The following is a 20,091-nucleotide window of genomic DNA, read 5'->3' on the forward strand; positions in this document are numbered from 1 at the left end:
TGGCTGTCAAGTCTCTACAGGTCTCTGTACCTTGTCCTCAGGCCCCAAGCTGGCCACTCTGGGCAGGCCGGGCCTCCCACCGGCTTATGCATCCTACCTGGAACACGAGGAGTCTCCTTCCATCTGAAGCCTGCCGGCCCATCAGTATCCTGCAAGGTGAGGGCTGAGCTCCACCCGGCTGGGACCCCCAAGGCTCCATCTTCATCTGCCCCCTTTCCACAGGGATCAGCAGCTGCTGCGGGAGGTTTCCTAAGAATGAATGGTGGCGCTCTGCCTAGGCCTCCCGCCCTCCTCCCTGGCTTCTGCTGGCTAGGCGGCCCTCCAGGCAGGCTGGCAGGCTCCGTGTGGGGGCCTCACTCGTGCTACTGGGACTTTCAGGCATCTACTTAAGACATTAGCTTGGCTCTGTGCACACTGACAGGGTCTGGGCCCAGAGCCCGGGTCTGTGGGGATAACACCGGCTTTCCCACAGCTGGGGGCTGGGGCAGAGAAGGGAGAGGGCCAGCCTGGGGATGGTGCTGAGGAGACAGAGGCAGGGGAGGGTGCTGCCTGAGCTTCCTGGCAGAGGGAAGAGGACACCGAGCTATCTTCACGTCCTTCACCGCCCTTGACAGGGCTCCCAGGCACAGGCAGGCCTTTCGCGGGGCGCCCCCAGGTGGCACTCTGGGGAACTGCGCCTTTCAATGGATTGGCAACGTTTGGCGGGTCCCAGCTAAACCGCTCAACTGTGAGGGGGGGCACCGTCGCTGCCATTTTACAAAGATGAGGCTCAAAGAGCTGGGATGATTTGCCCGGCTCAAACTGACAGGGCCACTTTCTGAGCTTAAGTCTGTCCTGGTCTCAAGACTACCATGTGCCTGTCCTGCTGCTTCCTTGAGCCCACAGGCCCATGCCTCAAGACTCGGGAGGGCACGTGGGACCCATTTTTTTGTCAGTACAGGAAATGGAACCCAGGGATATTGTACCTCCAAGATACACCCCCGGCCCTATTTCTTAGTCTCTTTATTATTATTTTTTTTAAAAACAGGGTCTCACTGAGTTGCGAAGTGCCTCGGTAACTGAGGCTGCCTGCGAACCGCGATCCTCCGGTCTCTGCCCCCCGAATGCTGGGATTACAAGCGTGCGCCACCATGCCCGCAGGACCCATTCTTGATGTGATGAGTAAGTCAGCTGTCATCTCCTCCCATGCAAGTGATCAGTCCCTGCTTGAATACGTCCAGGAGACGGTGAGATCATCCCCTCCCGTGGCAGTGGTAGGAAGGAGGGGTGAGAAAGGCACTGACCGCAGCTAGGAATGCAGTCAAATGTCTGGGCGGGGGGCGCAGAGAAGCAAGGGCAGCCCGGCCACACAGCTGCATTGGCACAGGCCAGCCTGCGGGTTCTGAGGAGATGCCTGCTGCTCTGCCTGGACCCAAGGGTGCACCAGGTCCCTCCTAGGGTCCCCAAGAGGAGAGGTGAGGCCAAGCCTCGAGTGAGCTGGCTCAGGACAGTGACACAGGTCAGAGACCCCCACACTCACTGCCTCCCCTCCCCTGGCGAGGTCTTTTGCGTGTGTGCTAGTGATTGACGCAGGGGCATTCTACTTCTGAACTACACCCCCAGTCCTGTCTTATTTATTCTTTATTTTGAAACAGGGTCTAAGTTGTGGAGGGCCTAAGTAGCTGAGGCTGGCCACAAACCCCAATCCTCCTGTCTCAGCCTCTCAAGTACTGGAATTACAAGCGTGCCCACCACGCCTGGCTCTCCCAGCCCTTTTTGAGAGTCCCTAGGTGGCTGAGGCTGGTCTCAAGCCTGTGATCTTCCTAACTCAGCCTGCCAGGAGCTGGGATTACAGGCATGTGCCACCACAAGTGGCCAAGGCCATAGAATTTATAATGGGCACAGGCCTCTGGCTCCTTAGCGTCCAGAGAAAGCCCTGGCTACGGACGGCACGCTGGGCCTGCACTGGCACTGCCGCTGGCTTCCTACGTCAGGCGTGGGGCTGGCGCGGTTCATATGCAGCTTCAGTGAATCCTCATGACCCTTCAGGGTAGAAGCCACTGCACTTATAGTAAGCTTGTACCCAAGGCTCAGTAGTAAGCAGGGGGCTGGATTTAGCCGCTGGCTTCAGGCTTGGCTTCCTAGCTGCTACTCATTCTTTTCTTTCTTTTTTTCCGGTACTGGGGATGGAACTCAGGGGCATTCTACCTCAGAGCTACACCTCCAGCCCTACCTTTTTATTCTTTATTTTTGAAACAGGGTCTCACTGAGTTGCTCAGCCCTATTTTTTATTCTTTACTTTGAAACAGTGTCTCACTGAGTTGCAAAGGGCCTCATTAGTTAGTTGAGGCTGTCTGTGAATCATGACCCTCCTGTCTCAGCCTCCCGAGTGCTGGGGTTACCATCGTGTGCCACCGTGCCCGGCTGCTTCGCTTCTTGTGTGTGCGGTGCTGGGGACTGAGCCCTGAGGTGCTCTACCTCTGGGCTACACCCTCAGCCCTATTTTATTTGCAAACAGGGTTGATGAGTTTCAATACTAGCTGAGGCTGTCCTCACAGGCCTGGGCCTCAAACCTGTGATCCTCTCTCAGCCTCCCAAGCCCTGGGCTCACAGGCCTGGGCCTCCGCACCCGGCTCAACTTCTTCCTTTCCCAACATCAGTCCCCAACTGGGATGCTTCCTGTCACAGTGATTTTTCTTTTCTATATTCATGAAAAAGTTAAGACAATTCCGTCCATTTTGTTTTATTTGTTAAATTGCTAAAAAGTCATCAAGGGAGACATTAACAAAAAAATGAAATCGACAAGATTTAAATATTCATGAAATCATTGTCATTCCTACACTGTTAGGTGTCTAACACGACTATCTCAGGGTAAGCCCCGGGCGGCCGAGCGTGTGGCCAGGGCACCGGGGCGCGCGCCGACGGGCCCTGGCTGGGGAGGGGCAGGGCGAGGCGAGCGCGGTGGGGCCACAGGGCGGGCGCGCTCAGGAGAGGGAGCCGCTTACTGGTGCCACACAGGCTGAGCCTCCGCAGGCCCAGGCGGCAGCGCAGGCGTCCTCCCCACTGATGAGCGCTGGGAGACCATGGTCAACGCAGAGCAGAGCACACCGCCACGCCAGGACCACCACAAGGACAAAGACAACCAAGCAGGGAACCCAGAGAGACCAGGGGAAGGAGAGGGGGGCCCTGTTCTCCATCGGCGGCGGCTTCTGTCCTCCAGGCAGGTCTTCTCACGTGGTCTTCCTTCCTCCTCCTCTTCTCTTCTTTAAAAAGTTACAACACAGTACCTAGATAGCTCATGGTTTCAGCTCTTGCTAAACAACTCAAACATTAAGATCAAACCCACAGAGGGCAGGGAGGAGTAAGCCCAGTACTGTCTTAAAAAAAAAAAAATTAAGCTTATTTCAACACCTAGCTTGTGCTCCCAAGAATGTGTGTGTGGGACAGGCGGGCTGTGGAGTCCGCCACCCAAGTGTGGTAGGAGGGCAGCAACAAAAATACACAATGCTCTCTGCTGTGTAACACGAGGAACGAGGACAGGAAGCTCCGTCCAAGAGGGCAGAAGAGGCTCAAATTCTTACATGACGTCAACGTGGTGACCGGTGAAGTCAGTATCACCCAGGGCTCTCAAAGGCACACTTGCAGGAATGGAAGGGGTTAAAGCTTCAAGTAGAAAGATGTATTTTAAATACTTAAATACTGTTAAATATTTGCTAGGTGCTCCTGAGGGCTTAAAAAATATTTTGTCTCTTTTCAGTGAGTTTTAAGACAAAATTGGTATCATTTTAAAAATGGAGTTGTGGTTGAATGTGACCCGAGGGTGCTGCACGTGCCCGCGTGGTGAGACACCGCGTCCCACTGCGCGGCCTCACGGGCCTGAGGAGACCATCGCCTGACTGTGCTGAGCCGCCTGCCTGCGGCCTGCGCCCATAGCGCCCGGAGCCAGCGAGACCCACGCCCCGGATGAGGACGAGGCGGATTTTTCTCAGGGGCTGTAAACGATCAGTCTGGCTCCTGGTAGCGTGGGTAACACTGAGATGCCATGGACTTGAGAGGAACTGGATTACTTTCTAGGAGAATCAGCATTTCTGTTGCCAGATACTCAAGAAGAGTGGGAAAGAAAAATCAACAGAGCTAGCTTCAGAAGGCCACAGGACAAAGGGAAAGATTACAAAGTGGAGATTCTGAACTTTCAGGCTTCCAAATACTTTATATTGAAGTCGAAGCTAAGTTTGGAGGCACTGTCCATGCACGAACACAATGTCACCATCGAGGTTCAGCGACAGCAGCCATGCCGAAACGGCTCGCCTTCTGGCCGGCTTTGCCTTGTAGATCAAGACCCCCACATGATCGAACAGTCTTGGCCAAAAAGGCACTGGCCACGGCGCAGGCAGGGAGTCTGGAAAGCCAGGTGTGTGGTTCTGAGCAGTGGGTACCACAGGAAGGAGGCACGTGGTGTTTCCTGATGGACGGAGCACACAGCAGTTTCTGGAACACACGCCTATCCCCATGAGGCCCTTTCCTGGCCTTGGAACCAGGGAGGCTTTCCCACCAGGACCACAGCAGCAGAGCAAATGGCTGAGGGAGGATTCACCATGATGGAACGGAGCAGCACACGATGGAGAGACCACCGTAGCCGGCCGAGCGCCAGGACTCAGGCCGGCTACAGCCACCTGTCCTGGGCAACGCGAATGAGGAAAAGGAAGTGTGGGGAGGGAACATGATGCTTCAACAGTTAAGCCCTAAATGCAAGAGAAAACCCTCTATCCACGGATGAGAAAGCACCACAAATGCCTATGTGAACTGTGCCATTTGAAATAAAACTTGTTTTGACATCAGCTACATCTAGGCTGTGGCGGAGACTAGTAACTTGTAACTTTCTCTATCGACCAAAGACACACGCTCCTTGGCTCACCTCATCTCAGACAGGAAGGGGACGTGAGAACACGAGCCCCGTCGGGCCGATGACACACGAACAAGACAAGCACAGGACGGAGCGGCTCCCAGGTCACACAGGGTCACAGAGGTCGGTGCCTGACACTCAACCCCGCCTGTCACCTGTCGACAGCCAGGCAGGATAGGTGTCACAAGGCAAAAACCAAAACCAAAACCAAAACCACATTTCTGGAAGGAACTTTCAGTTTCCATATTCACAAACATGGAGGGTGTGCCCAACACTTTGCACGTACAAGGAAGCCCAGACAGCGACTTCTGATGCTTCACGGGCTCTTCACAGGAGTGGCATCTTGGGATTTCCCGCTGGCCCCTCGTGACATCAAGAAAGGGCTCTGGAAATATTCTAAGAAGCATCTGATTTCTCTGGGGACCTGAGCTTTGTAAAAGAAAACAGTAAGCGAGATAGGTTTTAGGGCTTAAAAAAAGTCCATATGCAAGCAAACAAACACAAACACACAAAAGAAATGGGTGGATGGGTGGGCTGGGGAAAAGCAGTCTCTAAGGGCCAAATCCTAAAAGGAGAACAAATATGGTTTTTGGCAACTTGCAACCAAATGTGATTGTCAGAGGATTCCACAAAGACACCACGAGTTCTGAGACATGTAGGGAGCACTGGGAAGACCGACGGAGACAGGCAGACGGGTTGCACACTCGCTATTTCACGATGATCCTGGTACAGTTGAAACCCAGCCCCCTGTCTGGTGACCTCCCTCAGCCAGAGGGCAAGAAAGGGACGAGACATGGGGCATTTCTGCAGAGCGGCCACGGGTCCTCTGCGGCTTTAAGAGAAGGGCAGGACAGTACAGCTTTCTGAGTTACTTTACCCTGCTGGCGCCTGCAGCACGGCGAGGCCTCCTCGTGTCTTCCGTTTCCTAATTCTGAGAAGGCCACAAAGATTTACAGGGCGCTTCGGTCTCTGCCGGGAAGTTACTGATCATTCGTCTGTTCCCTAACTCCGTGGTCTAGCTACCAGCAAAGTAGAAAAAGGCAGCACAGCCTCTGCTAAAACACAGCAACAGTTTTATCTGAACCAGGTTGGAGAGCTCTCCCTTTTTTTTGTAAACAGAGTTGGCTATATAATATATACTTATATATTTATATATATATTTTTTCTTAATGGAGATTGACCCCAGCCTGGAGTGAGTGAGGCTGGGAACTGGAATTCTGGTGTGTGGGAGTAATGTTGTTTTCTCAATTCTTAGTCCTAGTGTTCACACACTGGAAAATTCCAAATTAAAAGCCACAGAAAGGGAAGGGTCTGAACACATTATCTCTTTGCTCGCACAAAGTACAAGGCGTTCGTTTTTGGATAGTACTTCACGTTCTGCTTCTTGTCCATGAGTCCTCCGAAGATGATGAGCTCGCCCCTGCCCTGCACCACCGTGTGCAGGCTGGTCTCAGGAGGCCCCACCACAGAGCTGCTGGTAAAGACTTTCCATTTGACCCGCCCCTTCTCCTTGGTGTCTTTAATGTCCAGAACGTACATCTGCATGGGCTTGCAGTTCATACTCTGGTACAGGGGCTTGCCAACATTGAGGGACTGGGGAGGGTGGTGGCCCAGGCGGCGGGCAATAGGAGGCAAGGAATGCCCATCTCCTTGGGCGGGCCCGGGGCGGGGTATCGGCACGGTCTCTCCACTGCTCAGGCTCTGGCTCCCCGGGGAGCCTGGAGAAGATCCGAGAGGAGGACTCAGCGCTGCTGAGGCTGTGGGGCCTTTGGACGACATGGCTTTGATGGCTTCCAGGCTCCGACGCAGGGCACTGGGGGAGACCGCGCCTGCGAGGGCACTGGCCGCGTGCGGGGGTGTGTGCACACCATTGGTCTGCTCTGGGGGGTGTCTCACACTCCCCCCCACTGTCCTGCTGTCCACGCCATCCACGTGATTGGTACTAGAAGCAGGTTTCAGGTCCCAGTTCAGATCTATGGAGCCTAATCTCAGATCTTTCTGTTCTGGCAGTGACCCTCGTCGGGGAGCCAAAGAAAGCCCCATTTTTAAGTCATATCCTTCAGAGGCAGATGGAGTGCTTGGTGATATGGCCTGCACAGGACTGTCCAAGGAGGAGCCACCAACAGCTGCTGTTCCCGGAGATAAACTGCCCCCATTGAGGATGGGCGAGCCATCTCCTCTGGCCGGGGAAAGGCTCCCTTCCCGGGAACCGGCAGGCGTCTGCCTTTGGGCCCTGGGCCTCAGGGTTCCCCAGCGCCCGTTAACACAAGGCGCTTCATCCATACTCCTTACTGGAGACTGTGAGCGGTACTCTCGGGTTTCCGGAACCAGGGCTGGAGGAGTGGCACTGATCGGTGATGGGCGAGAGTTCAAACTGGGGCTAAGGGGCGCTCTCCCAGTAGGAGCCTGGCTGAAGACCACCACACACTGTCCCACCTAGAAGACAAAGGACCTGCTTTCACATCTTCCGTGATTCTGATCATTTAACTGGCAAACATTTTGACATAAGGTTCTTGGGTGTGCCGGACATTTTGCAGACCTGAGCTATAGAGATGAAATGGTGTAGTCTGCTCTCTAGGACAGAAGAGCAGGCAGACAGACATGAGTCTTTTTTTTTTCCATAAACATTGGGGATGAAACTCAGGGGCATTCTACCTCTGGGCTACACCCCCAGCCCTATTTTTTTTAACTCTTTATTTTTTTTTGTAATTTTTTTTTATTGGTGCACTGTATTCATACATCATAATGGTATAAAGAAAATACTTTTGTAGACATACATGCACAAATCGCCCAGTCAGCCCGCACCCGATCCCCACCCCGTTCCCTCCCCACCCCTCCTTCCCATGCTTGGCTTAGTGGTTGACATCTAGTTTTATAGCAATTTATCCAATATTAACGATAATAATCTCACATAACAGTTTCATTTGTCTGATACCAAGTTTTTGATGACTTAAAGATAACATTTCAATATTTCTTTTTGCTTTCTTTCTTACCAAAGAATATTTTTTCTTTTTTTTTTTAGGTGAAAGTATCATACATTTATTTATTTATTTTTCAGAAAAAATCTATCCTAATATGGAATATGGTCTCTAGATACCCAAAACGATCTCGAAAAAGAACAAAGCTAGAAGATGTATATTTTCTGATTTCAAACCATATAAAGCTACAATAATTGAAATAGTGTATTACTGTTCTAAGGGAAGATATATAAACCATTGGAGTTAAATAAAAACCTAGAGATAAATTCTTCCATATATTGTCAAGTTATTTTTGACAAGGTTTCCACGAACATTTGGTGGAGGAAATACTAATCTTTTAACTAAATATTGTTGAAAAATAATAATTACATGAAAAAGAATAAAACTGGACCCTTACCTAACACTATATATAAATATTAACTCAAAATAGATAAAAGACCTAAATATAAATCTTAATACTATAAACTTTTAGAAGAAAATCTGGGTCATAAAACCTCACAACATTGAAATTAGCAGTGATTTCTTGGATATGATTTCAATAAAGGGTAAACAAACTCCCTAAAAAATAAAAAAAATTGTATATCCAAAGACAATGTAAACAGAGTTAAAAGTTACTGATAGAATGAGATAAAATATTTCCAAACGCTGTATCTGAAGGTATATTAATATTCCAACTAGAAATCCTAAAAATTAGCAACAATAAAAGCAAACAATACTATTTAGAGATATGTAAAAGACTAACAAATAATGAATCTCCACAGATAACTAATCTTAGTTGTTTGTTGGATGGAAAATCTTGTCTCTCTGATTCTGGTGTGTGTTACCTATTTCTTTTAACTCTTTATTTTGAAGCAGGGTCTCACTGAGTTGCAAAGGGCCTAAGTAGCTGAGACTGTCCGCGAATCACGATCCTCCAGTCTCAGCCTCCCAAATGCTGGGATTACAAGCGTGTGTCACCACGCCTGGCTTTTTTTTTTTTTTTTAAGTAGTACTGGGGGAGCCGGGCATGGTGGCGCACGCTTGTAATCCCAGCATTTGGGAGGCTGAGACTGGAGGATTATGGTTCACGGACAGCCTCAGCTACTTAATGAGGCCCTCCACAACTCAGTGAGACCCTGTTTCAAATTAAAAAATAAAAAATAGGGCAGGGGGTGTAGCTCGGAGGTTGAATGCCCCTGGGTTCCATCCTCAGACCCGCAAAAATAAATAAACAAATAAATAAATAAATAAATAAATAAATAAAGTAGTACTGGGGATGGAGGCCAGGGGCATTCTATCTCTGAGCTGCATAACCAACCCTATTTTATTTCTATTTTGAAACTGTTTCACTAGGTTGATGTCTCACTATTTGCTAATGCTGTCCTTAAACCTGTGATCCTTCTGTCTCAACCTCCCAAGTACTGGGATTACAAGTGTGCACAATTACAGAAGTATACCACCCCCATTTTATTTTTTTTGAGACAGAGACTTGCTAAGTTGCCCATACTGGCCTCAAACTCATGATCCTCCTGGTTCAGCCCCAAACAGCTGGGATTATGAGTGTGCCATGGCCTCAAGCACCCCTTTTTTTGTGACAACAAAGTATTTTCGGTATCTTACAAATTTCCTTTGAAATTTGACAAAATAATTTGGTTTTCTAGTCTAGAACCTCTCCTCTACCAGCCTGTTATTTCTCTGCTTACCCGGCAGGCTGGGTGGCACCACAGTTCTGGGGCCCCGTGGTCTTCATTTTCCACTTTGAGTGGCTGCCAGGCCCAGGGACCCGAGTGCATGTGCAACAACCAAGCATCCTTGAACAGCTGTAAGAAAAGGACCAACAACAGGACTCAGGTGCTGTCTAGCTCCAGTGGGCTTCTGACCCACAGGCATGGGGCCCTCGGGAAGAGGAGCAAAGCCCTTGGCATTGTCCAGCCGTGCACTCACTCACACCCCGGTCCACTTCCAGTTACACCACTGGCTGCTCTGGTGTGTGGACCTGTGCTTTTGACCCACTAACTCTCTGTGTGTGTGTGTGTGTGTGTGTGTGTGTGTGTAACGGTCTCACTAAGTTGCTGAGACTGGCCACAAACCTGTGACCCTCCTCAGCCTCCCAGGCACTAGGATTACAGGCATGTGACCACGTCTGGCTCCTATAACAGTTTTGGGATTAAACCTGGGGCGCGGTGCTACTGGGCTACATCCTCAGCCCGGAGTCTACATTCTTAAATAAATCCCGTGTGGGCTCTGGCAGTTGTCAACCTGCTTTTCTGTTCCAATACCCCTTCCTTTTGAAAATATGGCAGTATCAAACTGTTTAGCTTAGAGAGGAAACAGGAATAGGAAGATGATAGATCTGAATGTTCAGGAGACAAATGTCTGTAACTAAACCCCCATTCCAACCAAAGAAATGAGTGGAGAAAAAAAAAAGCCCAGGAATATGGCCAAAGCAGAAAAGGAATGTGTGGGGGGTTCTGGGGATTGAACCCAGGGGCATTCTACCTCTGAGCTACACCCATATCCCTGTTTTATTCTTATTCTTCTCCTTCCTTCCTTCCTTCCTTCCTTCCTTCCTTCCTTCCTTCCTTCCTTCCTTTATTTTTGGTGGTGCTGGGGGTGGAACCCAGAGGTTTTCTACTTCTGGGCTATACTCCCAGAACTATTTTATTCTTTATTTGGAAACAGGGTCTCACTAAGTTGCTGAGAGCCTCACCAAGTAGCTGAGTCTGGCTTCGAACCCGTGCCATCCTCCTGTCTCAGCCTCCCAAGGGCAGGGATTACAAGCGTGCGCCACCACGCCCGGCTTTATTCTTATTTTTAAACAGGGTCTCACTAGGTTGATGAGAGTCTCGCTACTTGCTGAGTCTGTCCTCGAGCCTGCGGTCCTCCTGTCTCAGCCTCCCGAGCACTGGGATGACAAGCCTGTGCCACCACGCCCGGCTCTCAGTAAAGGCCTTTTCTGAAGGGAAGCGCTCTGAGTCTGGCACACTCTGACACCGCACCCAGGGGAGCAGGTTTGAACGCTCAGTGTCACGGGCATGGGACTGCCACACAAGCGGCACTCACAGCATTGGGGCCGCCACACCCGCCGAGGATTAAGATAGTCGCATCATCTATGACGATCTGGGGAGAGAAAGACATTTAAAATGAACCTACAAAGACACAGGTATCTGACTTCCTATGCTTCAGTGATATATAAAAATACCATACCCAGGCCCCAAATGAGTATTCTAGTCACCACAAGCTCTCCATTCTCCCCAAACCATGTCAATTCTGATCTCTCTGAACAAATTACTGACGATAATTCACCTGAATGGTGACAAGTTCTTTGCTGATCAAATATAAGCTTGTAAGTGTCAATCACATAAAATGCAGGATTTTCTTGAGAAATGAAATAGCAAAGTAAACATTTTGGGGAGAGGCTTAATATAATCATTATACATAATACTACCCATAAGAAGCAGAAAAATAAATACTAGCAAAAAAGGATAATAGATTCTCTTTGGCTTAGAGCATACTGGCATCTTACCTGGCTCCCTCCTCCCTCTCCCGTCCTAACTGAAAGATGCTAGTGTTTGCTGAATAGCTATTTTAATTCCTGAGCACCTGAGATTGGCCACCTCGAGGATGAGGACTGGGACCAGAAATGTTCGGCTTGGACCATGCCCACTGCTCGAGGTCAAGGACCCAGACATCGTTGCTCCTGCAGGACAAGGACAGAGGGAACAGAAGGGTAAGAAGCTGGCAACTCCGGACACCACAGTGGGGGCGGGAGCTCCAGTGCCCACTGGTGCATCTGGACTGCTGTCATGCTCGCACAGGCTGGGCTTCAGGAAGCTTCAGGGATGGCCCCTCAGACTTCAGGGGTTTCAGAATTGAATGACCACTGACGACTCTGACCTCTGCAGCCTGAACGAAAAACCTTAATTTTCTCTAACTCTAGTTCCCTTATCAAATAAAATACAGCTAAAGAGTTGATATAAAGCTACATTTATGAACACGCCCAGCAAAGTGCCATGCTCATAGTGAGTACTTAAGCCATATTCCTCGCCTGCTTGCCCTAGAATGCAACGAGGCCCTCAAACCCCTGCCCTTCCCCCTGCCCAGGAGGCTCATCTGAGCGGTGCCTGCAGCACACATGAGAACCTAACACAGGCTAACTGGTGACAGCAGGAAGTGGCTACTGGTCAAATGGCAGTCATTCCAAAACAAAAAACGACAAGGAAGAGAACATGATTCAAAAGGCAGCTCCATCACTGTCTGGGAGTTTGTAAAAGCTTTATTGATTCTGGCTATAAAAAGGAATTTCAGCTAGGCGTGGTAGCACATGCTTGCAATCCTAGTACTTGGGAGTCTGAGACAGGAGGATTCCAGGTTTGAGGCCAGTCTTAGCAACTCAGCAAGACCCTATTTCAAAATAAAAAATAAAGGCTAGGGGGATACAAATTAGAGAAAGAATGTCCCTAGATTCAATCTCCAATAACAAAAAAAAGAAGAAAAAGGAAGGAAAAGAAAGGGAGAAAATAAATATTCCAGCCGGGCATGGTAGCGCACGCTTGTAATCTCAGCATTTGGGAGGCTGAGAAAGGAGGATCATGGTTCGTGACGAGCCTCAGCTACTACTCAGTGAGGCCCTTTACAACTCAGTGAGATCCTGTTTCAAAATAAAGAATCAAAAAATAGGGCTGGGAGTGTAGCTCAGAGGTAGAATGCCCCTGGGTTCTATCCTCAGTACCGCAAAAATAAATAAATAAATAAATAAATAAATAAATAAATAAATAATATTCCAAGTCAAAGTCAGGCCTGTGGTCACACCTGTGACCCCAGTACTTGGGAAGCTGAGACAGGAGGATCATAGGTTTGCAACCAGCTTAGAGAGACCCTGTTTCAAAATAAAAGAGGGTTGGGGGTGTAACCTGGAGGTGGAAGCCCCTGGGGTCCCCAGCGCCACGCACACACAGAAAGAGGAATTCACAACGGCTCGTGCAGCCTGCAGTTTCATCAAGGACAAACTGCAACTTTCTTTCTCTTTTTCTTTGTGGTGCTGGTGATCGAACCCAGGGGCTTTCTACCTCTGACTTACGCCCCCAGCCCCTATTTCTGACTTGGAAACAGGGTCTCACTAAGTTGTCTGAGGCCTCAGACCTGGATTCTTCTGTCTCAGCCTCCCAAACCCAAATCTTAAGATACCGGCCTGGCAGGACAGACTGCTGGATGGCATCTCTATGGCACAGTCACCTCTGTATGAGTCCTCTGCTCACATATAGAAATACAGGCACAAGAGCTCTCCAACTGAAACCCCATACCCGCTCTCTGGAGAACAGCTCCTTCAGTCTCTCTGTACCTGTTTTAGAACATGAGATAGTCACTACTCTGTCACAGAGGAAACGGTTGGGTTTAGCAGGTTTTGCTGCTGACAGCTCATCCACCTCCGGTTCAGAGCCCTGGGGAAATGACCACGACTGCAGCAACCCTGAACGGGATGGACAGCGACACGGACTGATGGACCGCTCTGTCTCTCGACTCTGGCCTGAGCGGCCCAAGGAGGAGAGGACAGAAGGCGGGGGTGACAGGCTGAAGAAGCACACAATCTTGCTTCTGCCCACTGTCGCATCCCATCTGACAGTCCTCAGTGTCTACTTGTCCTGTTTACTCTCTCCTTCTCTAAAGCCCCAAAGGGCCCGAGCTGGACAATGAAACAAGGAAAGCACGTGATTCTGGGCGGTGGCCATCTGCAGGGCTTTCTACCTCTCAACTACAAACCCAGTCCAATTTTACTTTTTTGTTTTGAAACAAGGTCTCACTAGGTTCTAGATTGCTGAGGCTATCTATCCTTGAACCTGTGACCATCCTGCCTTAATCTCTGAGATACTAGAATTACAGGCATGTACCACGATGCCCGGCCCCTTTCTGTTTTAAAACAAGGTCTCATGCCGGGCATGGTGGCACACGCTTGCAATCCCCGCGCTTGGGAGGCTGAGACAGGAGGATCACACGGGTTCGAAGCCAGCCTCAGCTACTTAGTGAGGCTCTCAGCAACTTAGTGAGACCCTGTTTCCAAATAAAATATAAAAAAGGTCTGGGAGTGTAGCCCAGAGGTAGAAAGCCTCTGGGTTCCACCCCCAGTACCACAAAAACAAAAACAAAAACAAAACCCCAAAAAACAAGGTCTCACTAAGTTACCACATGCTGGCCATAATCCTGTGATACTCCCACCTCAGCCTCCCGAGTCTTGGGGATTACAGGTGTGACACTGTGCCCAGCTGATGTACCACTGATTCTGTGAACAAGTTTTTCAACTTACTGGTCTGTGACAAGGGACCAAAGAACAGAATGTTAGGGAAATGTAACCATTTGCATCAATTAGAAGCATGCTCAGGGAGGCTGAGACAGGAGCACTGCAGGTTCACAGCCAGTCTCAGCAACTTACTGAGGTCGCAACTTAGTGAGACCCTGTTTCAAGATAAAAGAATAAAGCTTCAGCTACTACTTAGTGAGGCCCTTGGCAACTCAGTGAAACTCTGCTTCAAAATAATGAATAAAAAATAGGACTGGAGGTGTAGCTTGGTAGAATGCCCCTGGGTTCCATTCCTAGTAACACACATACACACACACGCACAAAAAAATAAAATAAAAGAAAAAGAAAGAAAGAAAAGAAAAGAAAAGAAAAAAGAAAAAAGAGAACCATGGTCAGAAATACTGTCCCTGACCAGTTCACTTTTCTGACCTGCTATTCCCACAAATATTTTACCTCCAGGTTAATATGGAGCAAACCAAAATATACTTACATTTGCCGGGATCCTAAAGAGCCGCCGAAGACAATCATTTTGTCATCTATCACACAGGAGGAGTGGCCGGCCATGGGAGGCGGCCCATGGGTCGTCACGATGCAATTCCACCTAAGGCGAGCAGACAGGAGGGAACCAAGGAGTCAGCACCATCTGTTTTCCTCCCTCCCTCCCTTTGAGATGGAGTCTTGCTATGTTCCAGGTTAGCCTGGAATTTGTGATTCTCTTGCTCAGCGTCCTGAGAACCTGAGGAGCTAGGACTACACGTGCCCAGCCTCATGTGATCTGCTTCCCATCTCACATGTCTTTTTGGTTTTATTTGGTGCTGAGGATTGAACCTGGGGTAGGGGGGATTCTACTTCTGAGCTATACTCCCAGCCCTATTTTATTTTTTAATTTAAAACAGTGCCTTGCTAGCCAGGAATGATGGCACACGCTTGTAATCCCAGCTCTTGGGAGGCTGAGACAGAAGGATTGCAGAGGTTCGAAGCAAGCCTCAGCAACTTAATGAGACTCTGTTTTCCAAATAAAGTATAAAATAGGTCTGGGAGTATAACTCGGAGGTACAAAAGCCCCTGGGCTCCACCTCCAGTACCACAAAAAACCCAAACCAACAAAAAAACAGTGCCTTGCTAAGTTGCTGAGGCTGGCCACGAACCTGCAATCTTCCTGCCTCAGTCTCCCAAGTACTGGGATTACAAGCATGTGCCACCAGGTCCAGCTTCAGGTATCCATTTAAAATGGCAATCTCGTCATATACAGCAGATACATAACTAGAGTAATAAAGAGGAGCTAGGACGCAGCTCAGTGGGTAAAGCACCTGCCTTGCAAGCTCAACACCTTGAGTTTGATCCCCAGTACCTTAAGAAAACAATAATAATAATAAAGGGAGGATAGCACAAAGTATGCATGTCTTTTCTATAAATATTCTTTTTTTGTGTGTGTGGGTCTGGGGATGGAACCCAAGAACATTCGACCTCCGAGATACACCCCCTGCCCTATTTTATTTATATCTATCTATCTATCTATCTATCTATCTATCTACCTATCTATCTATCTTTGGCAGGTCTGGGGATGGAACCCAGGGGCATTTGACCTCCAAGCTACACCCCCAGCTCTATTTTTTATTCTTTATTTTGAGACAGGATCTCACTAAGTTGCACAGGGCCTCACTAAGTAGCTGAGGCTGTCTGTGAACTGCGATCTTTCAGTCTCAGCCTCTCGAATGCTGGGATTACAAGCATGCGCCAACATGCCCAGCTTCCCTGCCCTAATTTTTATTCTTTATTTTGAATCAGGGTCTCACTAAATTGCGGAGGGCCTCACTACGTAGCTGAGGCTGCCCTCAGATCCCGATCCTCCTGTCTCAGCCTCCCAAATGCTGGGATTACAAGGGTGCGCCAGCACGCCCGGCTCTTCCTATACACATTCATAAAACTTACATCCAAGCTGGGCGTGGTAGTGCATGTAATCCCAGTACTTGGGAGACTGAGACAGGAAGATTGCAGGTTCTAGGACAGCCTCAGCAAGGAGTAAAGACTCAGCAACCTAGCAAGACCCTGTTTAAAAAAAAAAAAATAGGGCTGGGGGTGTTGCTCAAAGGTAGAATGCCTCTGTGTTCAATCCCCAGTACCACAAAAAAGAGAAGTTATGTCCCTTCCAAGCTCTGCGTGCGTGGTAGAAAGATGAGAAGGCTCTGGTGAGGGCTCTCAGATCATGGCTTGCTTCCTGGCTTGCTTTCTCTCTCTCTTTCTTTCTCTCTCTCTCTCTCTCTCTCTCTCTCTCTCTTTCCCTTTTTTTTGGGGGGGTATTGGGGGTGGAACCTCTGGGCTATACTCTCAGACCTATTTTATACTTTATTTGAAAACAGGGTCTCACTAAGTTGCTGAGAGCCTCCCTCAGTAGCTGAGGCTGGCTTGGAACCTGCGCGATCTTCCTGTCTCAGCCTCCCAAGCTATCATGGCTTTCTTCAGCCTGGCTTGCTGAAGAAACACCATCTGCCCCTTCTATGGCCCAAACCAATAGCAGCTGCCAAGAACCAAGTACCAAGTAGTCCATTACAAGAAATTGGATTTGCTGATATTTAAAAAGACTTATCTAGCCGGGCGCGGTGGCTCACACTTGTAATCCCAGCATTCAGGAGGCTGAGACAGGAGGATCGCGGTTCGCAGGCAGCCTCAGCTGCTTAGTGAGGCCCTCTGTAACTCAGTGAGATCCGGTTTCAAAATAAAGAATAAAAAATAGGGCAGGGGGTGGCTTGGAGGTTGAATGCCCCTGGGTTCCATCCCCAGACCTGCAAAAATAAAAAATAAATAAATAAACAAATAAAATAAAAAGACTTGTCTGAAAAACAACCGAGAGCCGGTCTTGGGGACACAGCAGAGCATGAAGAGTCATCTGACTCTATACTGCTCTGGGGAACTTGCAGGCAAATCTAGAGGGCTTTCTCTTCTATAAGATAAAGAGCTTTCTCTTTTTCTTCTGGCTCATTCATTTCCTTGGAAGAGGAATAAATCTCTTCTACTTTCTCTTTGAAAAAGGATTCTTTAACTTAGGGTTCTAAGGGGGTCCTGTAAACTTTCTAAAATTGTAGGCATACCCTGGGTATACATCCCACTTTCCCAGCAAATTCTCCAAAAGATTCTATTTTTTTCCAGTACTGGGGATGGATCCCGGGGGCATTCTACTTCCAAGTTACACTTCCAGACTTATTCTTTATTTTGAAACAGGGTCTCACTGAGTTGCAGAGGGCCTCACTAAGTAGCTGAGGCTGTCCGCGAACCCTGATCCTCCTGTCTCAGCCTCCCGAATGCTGGAATCACAAGCATGGGCCACCACATCCAGCTTCCAAAGGATTCTTGACAAAAAAGATCCATCAAACAATCCACTGATTTACAACCTTTTCCTTCAGACATAATGGAGCTTATCTTCATGGCTTACCAGTTTTTAGAGGGCGAGTAAGTGTGTATTTCATCAAAGAACCTCTCTGGTTGGTGTAAGGGGTAAGGGCTTGGGCGCGTCCAGCCACCAAAGAGCACCAGCAAGTCCTTGTATACGACCAGAGTTGCTCCGGCTTTGGGGGAGGGATAGGACCCTAGAAGTCAATAATATCATGGTTAGAACTGAGGAGCTCACAATAATCCAGTTTGGGTACCCGTATGTCACCTTTCCCTGGAAGAGTAACAAAATGGGGGGAAATACCACAAAGCATAGGGGAAAGGAAGAGACAAAACAAAGTTTGCAGGTCCGAGGAAAAAGACCACTAGATTTACATGTTGTTTTTGTAATTAACACAGAAAAACTGAATTAGCGGAAAGTTACTTCTCTCAGTAGTTTGGTGTGCTCACTTAAAACCAGAAATGAGTATAATAGTCTCTTAAGGTTGTTTTGAGTTATTAAAAACAGATGGCTCCCAGCTTAGCCTAGTTTGACTAACAATGGTTCAACATACAATGGTTTGACTTATTTTTTGACTTTACAATGGTGCTCACGTGATATGCGTAACGTAGAAGCTACCCTTCATATTCTGATCTTTCCTAGGCTACTGATTGTGGCATACTGCTTTGATATGCTGAGCAGTAGCAATGAGCCTCAGCTCCCAGCCAGCTGCACGGTCATGAGCATGACTGACTGATACTGCAGCATACTGTGTTGTTACGCTGGGTAGGTAGTCAGGTGTGTAAAGTACAGCTGTGACTTAAGATATTTCACCTTAAAATGTGCTTCCTGGGACACAGTTTCCTAGGAAGTCGAGGAGCATCCGTAACACATTCAAAGCACCTAGCACAGTGCCTGGCACACAGCAGGTACTCAATAAATGGCGGGGGGCTCTCCTCCCACGGAGGGCACAAAGGAAAGAACACAAGAGGACCCAGGGAGGGGTATACATCAAGGGTGGATATCTGGAGGCAACTTAAAAATAACTTCTGCTATGAACAGGAGAGGAAATGTCAAGAAGGTAGGCAGGATGTAGTTCCTCTGCGTTCCACGCGTCGCATGTTACACAGTGACCTCTAGACCCTAGCTATGGTCTTCTCACAACCTGTCTCACACTAGCACAACCGGGCAGACGTTTAAGCCTGATGCTAAGGGATGCCAATGGAACCGTAGGCCTTACACGAGAGGCTGCTAAGGCTATCCAGGCTGGAATTCTGAGCTCCGGGGGCCAAATTTTGAAATCACAATTGCTAACGCTGGGCATGGTGGCACACGTCTGTAATCCCTGTACTTGGGAGGCTGAGACAGGAGGACTCCAGTTTTGAGGACAGTCTCAGCAAGTAATGAGACTCTCACCAACCTAGAGATTCTGCTTCCACATAACAAATAAAATCAGGCTGGGGGTGGAGCTCTGGGTAGAATGCCTCTGAGTTCCATCTCCAGTACCAAAAAACAAACAAATAAATAAGATCGCCAGCTACTCTTCATTCTACAACGTCACCTCCAGTTGTCTCAATGTCCACGGGTGAGTAAATACCCGATGGGGGGCAGGCTCCGAGGGGTGGACCTCGAAGCCCCCTGGCTTCAGCCTTCTGAGTAGCTGGGATTACAATAAGCAACACGCATCTGGCTAGTAAGGGGACGCTTACTTATGTATTTGGTACTGGGGGCTGAACTCAGGGGCATTCTACCTCTGAGCTACAACCCCAGCCCTTTTTATTTTGAAACCAGGTCTCACTAATTTGCCAAGGCTGGCCTCAAACTTGGTGTCCTCTTGTTTCACCCTACTAAGTACTGGAATCACAGGCCTTGATTGCCACAGGCAGCCCCAGTGGTCTACCACTGCGCCGGGCTCCCAGGCCTTTTTTATTTTGAAAAAGTTTCACTGAGTTATCACATGCAGGCCTCAAACCTGTGATCCTCCAGTCTCATCCTCCCAAGTACTGGAATCACAGGCCTGCATAACCATGGCCAGCTAGAGAAGTAATTTTAAAAATCCCTTAACACACACACACGTGCGTGCATATATACCCACACATATTTTGGGGGGCTAGTGGGGATTGAACCCAGTGGCATTCTACCTCTGAGCTATACCCCCAGCCCTTTTTATTTTTCTTTTTTTGGAAACAGGGTCTCACTGGGTTGCTGAGAGTCTAACTAGTTGCTGAGGCTGGTCTCAAACTTATGATCCTCCTGTCTCGCCTTAAGTACTGGGATTGCAGGTGCACACCACCATGCCCAACTGTTAAGAAACATTTATTCACATTTTCAGAAGGGGATTTAAGAAATAGTAAGAACACTTCATAGGCCATTTTAGATTATATAATAGAAAATACCAACATTTTTGCAAACATAAACACTCAGTTATACTAATAACAGGCACATGGGTGCAACAGTTATAAGCAAATTACCTGTATTTATAAGAATAAGTTAAAAATGTATAAACACATAGCACTATGGTTGGTAAGTGTGTGCACACTGCTTTAAAATTCTGATCGCCTGATAACCATGGTGGATAATCTAGGTTTTG

The 20,091-nt window shown here is 48.5% G+C and overlaps 1 protein-coding gene across 1 annotated transcript in view; it reads right to left on the minus strand.

Moving 5' to 3' along the window:
• Positions 1 to 6,202: 6,202 nt before the first annotated feature.
• FBXO42 (F-box protein 42) overlaps positions 6,203 to 20,091 on the minus strand; it is a gene marked incomplete at its 3' end in the record, with an annotated part of 81,833 nt that continues 67,944 nt past the window's right edge. The window contains exons 5-10 of the mRNA XM_080691249.1: positions 17,565 to 17,718; positions 14,625 to 14,735; positions 11,443 to 11,539; positions 10,903 to 10,959; positions 9,543 to 9,659; positions 6,203 to 7,318 (exon numbers count right to left, since the gene is read on the minus strand). Coding sequence (XP_080547375.1) covers positions 6,203 to 7,318; positions 9,543 to 9,659; positions 10,903 to 10,959; positions 11,443 to 11,539; positions 14,625 to 14,735; positions 17,565 to 17,718 — 1,652 coding nt within the window. The remainder of the gene's footprint in view (positions 7,319 to 9,542; positions 9,660 to 10,902; positions 10,960 to 11,442; positions 11,540 to 14,624; positions 14,736 to 17,564; positions 17,719 to 20,091) is intronic.

The sequence above is a fragment of the Muscardinus avellanarius genome (assembly GCF_963383645.1).
Source record: "Muscardinus avellanarius genome assembly, chromosome: 3".
Taxonomy (NCBI): Eukaryota; Metazoa; Chordata; class Mammalia; order Rodentia; family Gliridae; genus Muscardinus; species Muscardinus avellanarius.